Below are 13785 nucleotides of genomic sequence, written 5' to 3'. Positions count from 1 at the left end.
CAAAGGGGAAGTTGGCTCAGAAGCGAAAGTTTCCAGGGCATCTGTCACTTCCATCACTTCTTAGTGTCTTGTGACCCGGGAGAACCAGACCTCCCTTGAGGGCCGAGCCCAGCCAAGAGTGGCTCCATGCAGCCTCCCACTAATCCACTCAGCCAACACTTACTGAGCACCTACTGTATACGAGGCAGTGCTCTCGACCAGAGGTTGGCAGACTCCAGCCTCCAGGTCAAGCCCGGCCCCCTACTTGCTTTTGTTAATAAAGTTTTATTGACACACAACCACGCCCATTCATTTATGTATTATCTATGGCTGCTTTTGCACTATAACAGCAGAGCCAAGTAGTTGCAACAAAGTTGCAGATATTTCCTCTCTGGCCCTTTACAGAATGGGTCTACCTAGCTCTGTTCTAGATCCTGAGGGCACAGCAGTGAATACAAGGGTCAAGCCTGTTGCCGGCATGGACTGTCCCTGCTGAGGAATCAGACTAGAAACAAACATAACAATAAGTTACCACCATAACATGTTAAAAGGTGATGTGCAGAACGAAAGAAAGAAAAAAGAAAGCAGAGTTAGGAGATCAGGAAGGCTGCAGTTTTAAAACTGGGATCTGGAGAAGCCTCCTTGAAAGGAGACATTTGACCAAAGATTTGAAGGAGGTGAAGGAGTGAGCCATGTGCACATGGGGTGGGGGGAGCATTCTGAGCCTTGGAATGATAGGCATTTCTCTTTTTCTGCACAGTAAAATTATTTTCCCTGTTTCCTAAGATGAGCACCCTTAACAAGGCATTTGTATGCACGCAGCTGTGCGCGTGTGCACACACAGACCCACGTGCCCGTGCACACGTGTAGTTACCACGGATTGAGGGCTCCAGATGGTTCATGAGTACCACTTCTATACCTGTACTCCTGGTGGGTGGTCTTAAGCTAACTAGGTCAGGGGTTGGCAAACTTCTTCTATAAAGGGCCCGTTAGTAGGTATTTTCGGCTTTGTGGTCCGTATGATCGATGCGGTAACTGCTCCACTCTGCCATTGTAGCTCAAAAGCAGGCATAGACAATACGTAAATGAATGGGCGTGGCCACGTGCCAATAAAACTTGATTTATAAAAACAGGCAGTGGGCCGGATCTGTCCCACGAGGCCCTGGTTTGCTGATGACTGAACTAGAAGGTCAGACTCACCTGACCACAAATGGGCCACCTAGACCCTTTGGTTTGATTTGCTGGATACAAAGGGGAAGAAACCACAGGTGGTGCCGGATGTTTCTCTTGGGTGGGATCCTGGTGAGAATCCGGGGCTAGTCTCTGTGGCCCCTCAAGGGACAGCTTACGTGTGAGGGATGAGACCATGGGCAACTACAGGAGCCACTCTGTCCCCAATGCCTCTTGTACCCCAGGGAGATTCCAGGTCCCCAAAGGGATGTGCGTCATGTCGAGAATCTCCATACTCAGGGAAGCCAAAACTAGGGTTCCCTGCCCCGAAATATATTGTTCGTTCCCCAAAACCCCAGTTCAAATGCAATTGACGAGCCACGGGCCATTGCCGCCAGAGCAACGTTGTCTGGTAACCAGCCTGCCTTAGCTCTGGCTGCCGTACAAAATGCCACAGACTGGGGGCTTAACCAACACACGTTTATTTCTCACCGTTCCGGAGGCTGGAAGTCTGAGATCCAGGTGCCGTCAGGGTTGGTTCCTGGTGAGGGCTCTCTTCCTGGATTGTAGACAGGAACCTTCTTGCTATGTCCTCACATGGCAGAGAGAGAAAGAGAACTCTCCAATGTCTCTTCTTATAAGGACACTGATTCCATAGTGGGGGCCCCAGCCTCATGACCTCATCTAACCCTCATCACCTCCCGAATGCCCCACCTCCAAATACCATCACATCAGGGGTTAGGGCTTCAACACACAAGTTTGGGGGACACACACATTCAGTCGATAACACTGGCTGACACCCAACAATTGTCACTTTTCCATGAGGATAGAGCACAACAGTGACCCCAGGTCATTTTCCTATGGAAAGGGAGAAGGGGTTTGTTAATCTTTTACTCCCGTGCTGAGCGCTGTCCTAAGCCCTTTACATGATTAAATTAATTTAATTCTCACAAAGACGCAATCAGGCAGGTATTATCATCTCCATGCTACAGCTGAGGAAACTGAGGCACAGAGAGGGTAAGTCACTTGCCCCAGGTCACACAGCTTTGAGGTGGTACAGATGAAATTCCGACGAAGTCCTATGTGTCGGTGGTCTTAAATACTCGTGGCAGTTTCATGAAGTGGGAACTGTTACAGATCTCATTTCACAGAGGGGGAATCTGAGGCCCAGTGAGGGTAAGTGACTTGCCTGAAGCCACACGGTGGGGCCTTAACCACCAGGCGGCCCTGCCCATTCTCTGTCCTCTGCAGACAATGACGAGTGCTTGGCCCAGCCTGGCCCGTGTGGCCCCTGGGGACACTGCCACAACACTCCAGGCAGCTTCAGCTGTGAATGCTTTCAAGGCTTCACCCTGGACAGCTCAGGCCGTGGCTGCAAAGGTAGAGCCAGGCTCTGAGTGGGGTCTAGGTCTGGGAGGGGGTCCTGAGGGCCACCAGGCAAGCCCTCTCTCCCTCTCTCTGTGTCTTGAAGACGTAGATGAGTGCAACGGGCCGCATCGCTGCCAGCATGGCTGTCAGAATGAGCTGGGAGGCTACCGCTGTGGCTGCCCCCAGGGCTTCACCCCACACTCCCAGTGGAGCCAGTGTGTGGGTGAGTGGAGGGGGCCGGGAGGGAGCCGGGCCTCCCGCCAGAATCTGTCCGGAGCGGGCGACTAGGAACCACCACCCCGAGGATATTGTGATAAAGCACAACTACCTAGAGATCAGATGGGCCGGCCTGAAAGGTAGTGAGTTCCCCACTGCTGGGGAGGCTGGGGAGCCAGGGGGCTGCAGAGCCAGCAAGGCAAGGTTCAAGTCCATTTCTTAGGGTGTGGTGGCCTGGAGGGCTCCGCTGAGAAAGATTCTGAGCCGGTGCCTGTGATCACTGGGAAAGAGTGCTGTGATTGATTAGTGATGTCTGCCATGGATGCGGCCATGGGGAATGGGGGCGTGCATGCTACATCCTTGACATAGCTGTTGCAGAAGCCCTCGGTTTGGGGGGCTAGCCTTCTGCCCCCCAACCTTCCCCATTGCACACTTCTCTATGCTGCTCCAGGGCCTGCTAATAACAGCCTTATCCTCACTGCCTCTCTTCGTTCCTCCTCGATAGTCTGGCTTTCCCTCTCTACCCTTGTCGGGACCTGCTCTCCTGTGACCTATCTGTCACCTCTCCTCAGTCTTTATCTTCGACCTGCTCTGCTCCGGGCCCTGCTACCTACTCCTCCTGGACACACTCTCCTCTCGCGGCTTCCATGACGTGGCTGTCCCTGCTCGCCAGCACTGCCTTCTTTCCGGCTCCTCCTTCTGCCCCTCAGGGTGGGTCCTCAGCTAAATTCGTCTTTCTCTCGCCCAGTGGTGTTTGTCCCCTGGGGACCCCGCAGACCATCCCTTCTGCTGCCAATTCCTCGTTCTCAGCCTGTCTCCTCTTTAGACTTACTTATTCATTCCTTTAGCAATGACTTTTCCAGGTCCTGCCTTGCACCAGGCCCCGTGGATACACAAGCGAGCCGAGAAACAGACTCTGTCCCTCTCCTCCAAGTTGTGCTGTCTGGCGGTGGGGACAGGGACTAATTAGGCCAGTGGCTCTCATTTCGCCCCCTGGGGCACATTTTGAAGTGTCTTGGAGACATTTTTGCTCATCACAGCTGGGCGGTGCCTGCTACTGGCCTCGAGTGGGTGGAGGCCAGGGATGCTGCGAAATGTCCTCCAGTGCGCGGGCCAGCCCCCAGCACGGAGGGTAATCGGGTCTCAAATGTCACTAGTGCCGAGAGTGAAAAGCTTGTTCCAGATCAGCCCGCAGTCTAGGATTTCTGGGAAGTTTTGAGAAATGCTTTGAAGGAGAATTACAGGGGTGGGGGGGCGTGAAGGAGTGTAAAGGAGGTGCAGACCTGGTCTGGGGGCTCACGCGAGCTGGATGGGGGTTTTGACGTCGGCCTTGGGCTCTGAGGAGGTGTTGGAGTTGGCGAGTGGGGATGGGGAGCGTTGCGGGCAGAGGGCTCTGGGGGTACGAAGGCCGCCCCCCGTCCCCTGTGTCCTCTCTCTCCCCGTCCCCACCTGCAGATGACAATGAGTGCGTCCTGTCGCCCGCGGCCTGCGGCAGCGCCTCCTGTCACAACATGCTGGGCGGCTTCCGCTGCGTCTGCCCCTCTGGCTTCGACTTCGACCAGGCCCTGGGGGGCTGCCAGGACGTGGATGAGTGTGCGGCGCGGGGCGGCCCCTGCAGCTACAGCTGCGCCAACACCCCCGGGGGCTTCCTGTGCGGCTGCCCCCGGGGCTACTTCCGGGCTGGGCAAGGGTGAGGGGCTTGAGCGAGGTGGGCACGGACCCCTCAACCCCGGAAGAGCACACACACACATGAGCCCGTGCATGCGTGCATGGACACACATGCACAGAGGCCCAGCAGCACTTGTACGTGCACACACACAAGCTCATATCCCACAATGGTGTAATTGTCCTCGTGGTGCTCCCGTATGCTTGCACGTCCACAGTGGTAGATGCACACGTCCCTGTAACACACTCGAGTGTGTGCATGGCTCACATTTATGCCAACATGCCCGGGCACCCTGGTACATTCGTATATCCCAACGTGCATATGTGTGCAAGCATACCTCAGCATCCTGGGGTGCAGGCTCGCACAGGCACATGCCCCTGGGTACGCTCAGGTGCATTCATGCACCCCTGCGTGCACGCAGGTTCACACCTATGCCCAGGTGAGCCAAGGGGTGCACACGCACAGGCACACACCCCTGCGTAGGTGCATGCCAAGCCACGCCAGCCCGTTGGCACGCCAGTGCTTGCTACCACAGGCTCCGAATGGAGTGTGGGGGGTGGAGGGGGGTGGCGGAGAGGTCCCACCAGCCTGTCCCTGAAGTCCTGCCGTTCCCTGTCCTGGCCCAGGCACTGTGTCTCCGGCCTGGGCTTCAGCCCTGAACCCCAGAACACCCCAGAGGAGGAGGACCTGCTCCCGCCCGAAGCCTGCTACGAATGCAAGATCAACGGCCTCCTCCCTCGTGACCGGCCACGGCGCAGCGCGCGCGGGGACCACCAGGTGCCAGGGGGATGCACCAGGCGCAGCAGCACTGTCAGTGGCGGGGGCTGCCAGGGGACGGGCGAGGGTGGGAGCACCAGACTCCGTGTGCCGTCTTGTCCCCCGTGTTGTGCTGCCTTCCCAGGTCTTCCTGTACTTCGTCAGCCCCGGCTTCCGCCTGGGGGCTCTCTGGGGGACACAGGCCCCCGAGCACCCCACCTCCCTCTGGGCGACGAGTCAGGCACCTCCCACACGGACCCTGGCTGGGCTGTGATGCTTCCATGGACCCCTTCCTTGGCACTTGGATGCAGGAGAAATGCTTTTGGCCCCCCAACACTGCCTGCACCCCGATACTTGTCACCCCTCGCCTCCTGGCTGCTGAAGCCCTCCTTTGGAGCCCCTCTGGACTTAGCACCGTTGGGGCCCAGAGCAGCCAGCTTAGCCCCATTGTCCATCCCCCCTCCTCAGACCCTCCACTCTGCACCCCTTTCCTGCACCTGCAATATACCTGGACCTCCAGAACCCACCTTGTCTCTAGAAGTCACGGGGGTCCTCCCCACTCTCTAAGGGTCAGCAGAGCAGGCCTGCAGCTGCGTCCCTTCTGCCCCCTGGGGCCACACCAGCCTGACCCGGGTGACCGTGACCCCACCAGGTTGTGCGGGGAGAGCACTGTGTCACAGCTTCGGCCTGCTGGCCCCTCAGCCCAACAGTCCCCAAGGCCACTGCTGGTCGGTCTTGCCACCATCCCCCAAGAGCTCTGAAAGGGAAACATTTATTAAGCACCTACTGGATGCAGGCACTGCTCCAAGGACTCTGCATTCACTCACAGCCTCTCAATGTTTACCACAGCTCTGGGAGGTGTAGATGCCACGATCATCCCCATTTTACAGATGGGGAAACTGAGGCTCAGAGAGGTCAGATCGTGTGCCCAAGTTACAGGACTTGAAAGTGGCAGAGCAGGGACTACGCCACATGGCCTTCTCTTTACAAGCAGCCTTGGTCTTCATGGCCAGGCATCCTGGGCCCCTCTGCAGTCAGCACCTTCTGAGCCCACCACTTTACATTATATCAAAAAAAAAAAAAATCTCTGAGCATGGAAGCCATTACCCACATCTGGGACCAAACTCCTTCATGCCACAGATTTTGCTGGACACTTGCTGTGCACTGTGTCATGGAGCAACAATGAACCAAAAAACCCAAAAGTCCCTGCCCTGGTGGGGCTGATATTCTAATAGAGAGACAGGCATGAGATCAGTAAAACACATTGTATTTTATAACACATGATAAATAGGATCCATGATAAATGCTGTGGGGGAAAATGAAGGCAGAAAGGGGATAGGAATGTGGTGTGTGAGGAGCTTTCAATACTCAATCAACTAAATGTGAATGTATTAGTTTGGCTTTTCCCCTCCTGTTGTATTTTTCCCCCTTGGTGGGAAAACGGTGGCTGTATATAGGATCCCATAGTTACTGTTATTTTTTGTAAGCTTTGCAAGGATAGAGCCCTGTGTCTGCTGCGTTTGTATTGCCAGCCTTTGGTACTCACTAAGAGTGAGTGGGGTGGTTGTCAGGGCTCCTGGGACAGCCACCAGCCCGATTGGACAGAGGAGGGCTGGGCTGTGACTTTGCCTGCAATACCCACAGACTGCCAGCATGTGTCAGTAAGAGCACATGTCTGAGCAACTCTCCCAGGGAAGGGCTGAAATTTGCAGAACTTAGGGGCTGGGAAACAGGAAGAGCTTTCACTTTAATGCAGCAGCAGAACACCCCATCGGCATGTAAATTTGGTGGAACAAACACAGCGCTGCCCTAAACAAAGGAGAGGAAAAAACACATAGCCTCCTGTGGGATTGGATAAGTCCCCCAGCCCGGGTTAGCCCATCATTGAGGCTTGCTGGCTTATTCAGGGCTCTATCCCACTGCCAGGACCGGGACTGCACTCAGAGGAGCTCAGATAAAGAGGGGTTTGTCATCCACACACAGGGGGCTCTCAAAGAGCCCAGATGCAGGAAGTGCAGTGGGCCTCTGGGAACCGGAAAGCTATTGGGCGGCTCTGTCTGGCCCAGCGGGATCTTGTGTTTCTCTCACTGTGTCAGCTCCAGTGTCTTTCGGGGGCTGGCTTCTGCTGCAAGGCCCTGGGTCATGACTCCAGCCACCCCAGGCCACCTCTGAGTGACCTCAGGGCTCTGGGACCCAATGCCATCTGACAGACTCCCCATCTGGGTCTCTGAGAGCAAATCCTCGATTCCCTCTGCCCAGGCTGGCAGGAATCTAGCTAAGGCCCCTCAGCTGAGACTAGGAGTCTGGAGTGAGCGTGTGACAAAGTGGCTGCCTACTCGCCCCTCTTTTCCTTCCACCTGGAACCAGCCTCCGCCGTCATGCCTCTGTCTGTAGCCCAAGCTGACCATTGGCCTTGTGGATGGAGGACTAGACAGAAGTCAAGGGCAGAGAGTGGTCCACGTTGTCCTCCTCTTTAGAGATTGGCTGAAGTCTCCCCTTGGCTCCGTGGCCCCCTGCCCCCACCACATTCTGATTCTCCCGGCCTCTGACCATGCCCCTGGTCTTTCTCCCCAGGTGAACCTGGCCAGCCTGGACTCGGAGGCCCCGCTGACCCTGGGCCTGAACCTCTCACGCCTGGGCCAGGCCGAGCACCTCCTGGAGCTGCGGCCGGCGCTGGAGAGTCTGGGGAGCCGGGTGCGCTACGTCATTGCCCGCGGCAACAAGCACGGTTTCTTCCGCATGCACCACCTGCGAGGCCTCAGCTCCCTGCAGCTGGGGCGCCGGAGGCCGGGGCCTGGAACCTACCAGCTGGAGGTGGTGAGCGTGGCAGAGCCCTGGGGCACCCAGCCAGAGGGGCGGCCGGGGCCAGGCGGCCGGGCCTTGCGGCTGAAGGTGCGGCTGCACCTGCTGTAGCCAGGAGGAGTCCACCCCTCCAGCCTGGCCCCAGGCCCCTCCCGCAGCCCCCCTGCAGACTCACCGCCTGGGCACCGCCCAACCCCTGCCTCCTTCCACGGGGTTTTGGGGAAACTCTGATGTCACTCTGCTCACTACACACTGTGGGGAGACTCCGGCGATGAGCCCTGGACTCGATGGGCCGCAGAGCCCCCTTGCCGTCCTCCTCTCCAGAGACAGGAGATTCTGGAGCTGGGAGGGATTCATCTCCAGCGGCAATGGCCGACCGGGTGGAACCCCGAAACTCAGGAAGAGTGAAATGCTACGCTACGACCTCAAGCGAGCCCAACCTCTGCCCCGGGGACCCCAGCACTCCGTCTTTCTGGAGACAGCTGGGAGCTGCTGTGTGCACCCTCCGCCTCCAACCACCCGGGTCAACGAGGGCCCCTGTCTCACTGTATCTGGTCAATCTCAGGCTTCAACTTCTGCACTGCACCAGGGCTCGCCCCTGGGGGTCAGCAGGACAGGAATGGGCAGCTGGGGTGGGCATGGGGCTTGTCCCTCAGAGCAGAAGTTGGTGACACACAGCCATGTTCATGCCCCCAGGGGGCCGGGTGAGGGTTGCGAGGATGCTTTTATATCGGAAGCAGAGACAACAGTAAAGTTATTTGGGGTTAAGTCTGCCCCCTTGGCATGTTCTCGAAGTAAACAGACGCTGCCCTCAGCTGGACCGGGCCAGGCTCACATGTGGGGAGCTGGAGGCCCTGGGAGGGAGGAAACCTTGAGAAGGAGGGGCTTCAGCCCAGGGCTCCGAGGAGAAAGTGAGTGGGGAAGACGTGGGTGAAGACCACCCTCCACCTGGGGGTGGGGGACTCGGTCCCAGGGTGCAGGTAGGTTCTGCCAGCTTCAGACCCGTGCGTTTGGCACAAAGCCGGACTGTGAGTGGTAAGACTGGGAGCCCTCATGGGTATCAGCCACGTGCTACGTACCAGGCACTGTTTTAAGCATTTAAAACATTCGGTCGTCCCCACAGCCCCATGGAATAGACACTGTTATTCTCATCCCCATTGTACAGATTGGAAAATCGAGGCTCAGAGAGGTTAAGCAATTCGCCCAAGGTGACCCCAGGTCGCAGGTGGCAGAGCCGGGTTCAGAGTCGGGCAGCTGTGCCAGTGTCCCTGCCGTCGCCTGCCATGCCGTCTTGCCTGGCCCCAGGTTGGGCCGGATCTCCGGAATGTGATGGCTGGGACGCTCGCCTTGTTAACACGTCCTCAGCGTGTGTGTGTGCGTCACGGAGCGCAGCGCAGTCAGTCCCCACAAACACGTATGAGGCAGGCAGTGCTGTCACCCCATTTCACGGGGGGGAAGCCGAGACTTAGGGAGTTTGTGGAATCTGCCCGGGTCCACCCCCCAGAGTAGAGGACCCCAGGTCCTCCGAGTCTGCACCCTGGCCCCCTTGCCCCAAGCCGCCTCGTGTCCTCTAGACATGGTGCATTTGGTTTACATCCAGAATGTTCTCTCTTGTGGTGGAAACGGAGGCTGCCTGAGGACAGCGCCCACTCGTGGGTGGCTGGAGTCTGGGTGAGTGACCTGGGCCCTGATGCCTAGCTCTGCCTCCTGGAGAGAGGTCTCTAGTGCCTGGCCCCGGGGCTCTGTCCTCGGCCCGATTCTGATTCCCCGACTTCTCAGGAGCCTCTGGGCCCCCATCAGAGCTCACAGAAGGCTTCCCTGTCCACTAGCCCAGGGATCCCGGCAGAGCCAGCACGTGGCCCGTTTTATAGACAAGGAAAGAGGGGCCGGGAGAGTGAGCGGTTTGCTCAAGGTCACCAGTTGGGCTCGCACCCAGGCCCACAGCCCGCACACCCGGTGCCTGGTCCCCGGGCACACAGCCGTCTGCGGTGAGGGCCGAGAGCACAGATCCCGGGTGGGGGGGCAGCCACAGGGGACTCAGCACAGGCTGGGCAGCAACTCACACCCCCACGTGACACGTGACAGAGACAGGGATGATGTCCCACCGAAGGTTTATTGAAAAGTTATGGGAAAGCTGGGAGGGGCATCCTTGGACGGAGCTTTGCAAGGACCTAGAGGGACGCAGGCAGGCGTGGCCCGGGGTAAGTGGCAAGAGGCTGCAGGCAGGCCACGTATCCCGATGATTCTGTAGACGACCCGTTGCGCAGGGCTGACTCTGGTGCCCGGAGCAGGCAAGGGGCTGAAATAAGACCAGCTCCCTCCTTCCGGCTGCCTGAGGAGCTGGGGTTGCAGGGGTGATGGGGAGGGACCCAGCGCAGGCTCGGACCGGATTCAGATTTGACCTGATGAGCGAGGGGCTGGGGCAGCCGGGGCTGCAGGGCGATGGTTGTGGCAGAGAAGGATGCAGCCCATCTCTGCCGGCTGATCCTGGAGACGTGCTGCTCATGGTCCTGCAGGCGGGATTGGAGAGGACGGCAGGTGACGGGGGCTGGAGTGGAGTCGGGGGCCCTGCAGCTCTTGGTTTCCTTTCAGCTCTTGCCAAAGCCCCCTGGGCTGGGTCAGGGTGGTGAACGGCCAGCTAGGACCCTCCCGTGTGAATCTGCAGGGCTGACTGCAGAGCCAGCCCTCCTTGGTCCTGGAGGTGAGTCCTCTCACCCAATCTGGGCTGATCCTAAGCCCTCATCCCTCAGCAGTGGTGATCATGATCTGACATGATCAGAGTCCTTACCTAGAGTAGCTGTGGTTGGGAAGGAGGCGTTCCTCTTGCTGCTTTTGGCGGGATCTCTAAATGTGAACAATGGTAGCCCAGAGGTTCCAGAGTTCAACTTCCTCACCCCAGAGTGAGAGGCTGTCCAAGAGATAGATAAGAGCTCTGCCAATACCCTTTGAGCACCTGGATCCAGCCGAACCTGAAGCCATTGGCTGGTTATTTGAGCCAATGAATTTCCCATTTGCTTGAGTTTTCCATCTCTAGCAATTGCAAGTGTCTTGACTAAAAGAGTTGCTCCTTCACTCAGTCTCCCACTCACCAGCAACTGGCTTTCTTTGGGGTGGGGGCAGCTGTCATTATGCTGGGCTGCAGCCCCCTCCTTTGAGAGTTGAGAAGCTCAGGGGCCCACAGCAGGGAAGGTAAGCACCAAGATGCAGAGCTGGGGTCTCACCCACCTTGGAAGCTTCTCCGGGTTCCATGGTGGGACTTTGAGAGGGCCTTGTTCCGGGCATCCAGGATCTTCATCACATTTTGCACCCACCTGGCCCTTGGGTTCCCACACACCATCCTTTGCCTCTGGCGGAAGAAGAATCTGGCGGGTGGGGGGTGGGGTGCCCAGGTTAGGGTGCAGCGGGGAGCAAAGCTGTGTGTGAGCCCCTCCCCCTGGCCCCCACTGTCCCACTCACATCACGGCGGGCAGGTTGCAGCTCCCGGTCACCTCCTGGCGCAGGTAACCCTGGGCGTGCCGCAGCAGGGCCAGCCCAACGTGGCGGTGGTAGGCCAGGCAGCAGTCCTCAAAGACTCCTGCAAACACACGGCCGCCCATAGGCTCACGTCTGTACGTGCACATGCACAGCTGTGTGTGCGCTCTGCAGGGATGGCCACAGACGTGGGGACCTGTGCTCACAGCACGACCCTCCCGGGCCCGGCCGAGGCCAAGGGACAGCCCAGGTGATAAGGAAGCTACTTCGCTCACCTTTGGCCCTTGATATGGGGACAGCTGGCAGGAGATGGGCCCAAAGGCCCCAGCTGGGAAGGGCCTGGAACCCCCAAATAGGTGAGGGACCAAGGCCACTGCTACTCCTGCTCTGGGACAGGGGGCCACGGGGAGCAGGTGCAGTGCCCTGAGCACGGGGACCACCCAGCCTAGTGCCTCCTCCTGCTCCTGATGTCCTGGCTCCTGCTCCAGGCTAGCCCTTCCCCACTGAGGGCTATCGCAAGCACCTCTTCCTCTCTGTCCCCATTAGAGTGATCGCTCCGAGTTCCCCGGCTAGAAACCGGGAAGTCTCTGTTCATTTACCCGTTGGTCGAACAAAAGCATTTAAAGAGCTCCCACTAGGTGCCAGATGTCTAGACAAACAGAGGGGACTTGGCCCCAGAGTTGTCATGGGGATCTCTCCACTGGGTGGGGAGACCGGCAAGTTGATCTACGCTGGAGGGGGAAGCGCAGAGACCTGGGGTGGGTGGCTGCCTGGACGAGGAGGTGCTGGTGCCCCAGAGGGTCTGGGAGGCTGAGCAGGGGGAATGAGCAGAGGATGAGTCCCTGTAGGAGACAGTGCAGAGGCCTTTGAGGTCCTCTGGGATCAGGCCCTCTGCTGACCCCTCCCTCCAGGGGCCACATCTGAGTCCTGGCAGAGCACAGTGGGAGGGATGGGGGTGGGGGAGGGCTCGAGGGCCCCCCCACCCTGCACAAGGGGAAGTGGAGTCAGACGACCCTGGGCTGCAGTGCCTGGCACACAGTTTCCAGGGCTGAGGGCCACTCTGCCCCCAGGATCAAAGGCTGGGCCTGGCTCCGGGAATGCGCCTCTGATAGCGGGACAATGGGAAGGAAGCCCAGCCCCCTCCTGGGCAAAGGCTAAGGTCTACTGGGGGCAGGGTTAGGGCCTCTCAGACCTAGCAAGGGGCAGGCGAGGCAGAGGGTGGGGCTGGGCCCTGCTTGGCCAGCTGCCGGCGCTCCGCGGCCTCCCCCAGGGCCCACGGGGCTGTAGGACACAGTGGCAGGGCTCCTGGAGGACACTGGGCGCCCAGAATTGTCGTTTAGTCACCAGAATCCTCAAGGGCCTAGTCTAGGGAGAAGAGGGATGGGATTCCCCATTAATAACAGTAATGGGTATCATTGTTGTTGCCAGGCACGGGGCCAAGAGTTTTGCAGGCGTCAGCTCATGCATCCACGTGTCCGATCTCCGCGGTGGGAATTCGGAGTCCCACTTTGCAGATGAGGAAACTGAGGCTCAGAAAGGCTGAGTAGCAGCTCTCAACCAGACGGCACAGGCAGCCCCATGAGGGGGAGCCAGGATGGGGCCCTATCCCTGTGGGTCCCGGGGCTCTGATCTCCAACCCCGCCTCTGCTGGGTCAGCTTACTGCAGTGCGAGCCTGGCGGTAAGCGGCTATGCCTCCGCTGGGAGCCGCCCTCTGCTCCCCGCAGTCCCTGGGCCAGCTGGAGACCCGGCAGGGAGGCCTTGAGTGATGGACTGTGGAGGACGCACCAAGAGGCTCTGGAAGGAGGGGCTGGGGACCCTGCACCCCCAAGGAGCTGCACAGAGGCCAGGAGTTTCTGCATGCCTGGGGCGGGAGCTGTCCGTCAGAGAATTCCATGGTGGAGATGGGATCAGGAGAGGCTTCTGGACGAGGGGAGGGGCAAATGGGGGGGTGCAGAAGGACGAATGGGGAGAGGGGGGCTCCAGAGAGACAGGGTAGGTCTGGTCCAAGACAGTACCTTGAGCATGGACGGCGGGGGCCCAGGCGCCCACGCAGCAGGCCACCAGGCAGGCCAGGAGCCACGGGTTCATAGCGCAGGGTGGTCCTTCTCCTTGGGCACCTCCAGGGATAATGGGGGAGGTGGGTGGTGATGAGGACCCCAAATGGAGAGCAGCGGGCACTGGAAGCACCCCCAAGGCCCTCTGCAAGGCAGGCAGGCAGCACAGGAGGGAGACAAGTCGCGCCAGAGGGACCTGCCGCTGCTCTCGGCTGTGGTCAGCGTGAGGACTAACCAGAGCCTACAGGGTCTCCAGAGCAGGTGCCTGCTGGCGCGTACCCAAGTACTCCAGTCCGCCAGGC

General features: G+C 58.9%; 2 protein-coding genes across 2 annotated transcripts in view; one reads left to right on the top strand and one right to left on the bottom strand.

The window, feature by feature from the left end:
- FBN3 (fibrillin 3) overlaps window positions 1-8731 on the top strand; it is a 111597-nt gene extending 102866 nt beyond the window's left edge. Inside the window, exons 63-67 of the mRNA XM_087425290.1 lie at window positions 2401-2529; window positions 2621-2740; window positions 4189-4423; window positions 5026-5176; window positions 7730-8731. Coding sequence (XP_087281416.1) covers window positions 2401-2529; window positions 2621-2740; window positions 4189-4423; window positions 5026-5176; window positions 7730-8068 — 974 coding nt within the window. The 3' untranslated portion in view covers window positions 8069-8731. The remainder of the gene's footprint in view (window positions 1-2400; window positions 2530-2620; window positions 2741-4188; window positions 4424-5025; window positions 5177-7729) is intronic.
- A 2402-nt stretch (window positions 8732-11133) lies between these two features.
- On the bottom strand, window positions 11134-13568 carry CCL25 (C-C motif chemokine ligand 25). Its single transcript, XM_004443513.3, has 3 exons — window positions 13445-13568; window positions 11414-11531; window positions 11134-11319 (listed from the first exon to the last, which is right to left on the bottom strand). The coding sequence occupies exons 1-3, from the start codon at window positions 13515-13517 to the stop codon at window positions 11175-11177; spliced, it is 336 nt and encodes a 111-aa protein (XP_004443570.2). The 5' UTR covers window positions 13518-13568; the 3' UTR covers window positions 11134-11174.
- Between the last annotated feature and the right edge of the window lie 217 nt (window positions 13569-13785).

Source organism: Ceratotherium simum, chromosome 39 (genome assembly GCF_057802395.1).
Source record: "Ceratotherium simum simum isolate JZ-2026a chromosome 39, ASM5780239v1, whole genome shotgun sequence".
Classification (NCBI taxonomy): Eukaryota; Metazoa; Chordata; class Mammalia; order Perissodactyla; family Rhinocerotidae; genus Ceratotherium; species Ceratotherium simum.
Note: the sequence above shows the minus strand (reverse complement) of the source record. Positions and strands in the feature narration are given on the sequence as shown.

What these genes read in the sequence shown, in the direction of transcription:
- CCL25 (XM_004443513.3), bottom strand. Translation starts at nt 13,517, where the DNA reads ATGAACCCGTGGCTCCTGGCCTGCCTGGTGGCCTGCTGCGTGGGCGCC. An exon ending in CCCCGCCGTCCATGCTCAAG is followed by an intron (nt 11,532 to 13,444) that starts GTACTGTCTTGG and finishes GTGTGTTTGCAG; the next exon opens with GAGTCTTTGAGGACTGCTGC. An exon ending in TGCAACCTGCCCGCCGTGAT is followed by an intron (nt 11,320 to 11,413) that starts GTGAGTGGGACA and finishes CCCACCCGCCAG; the next exon opens with ATTCTTCTTCCGCCAGAGGC.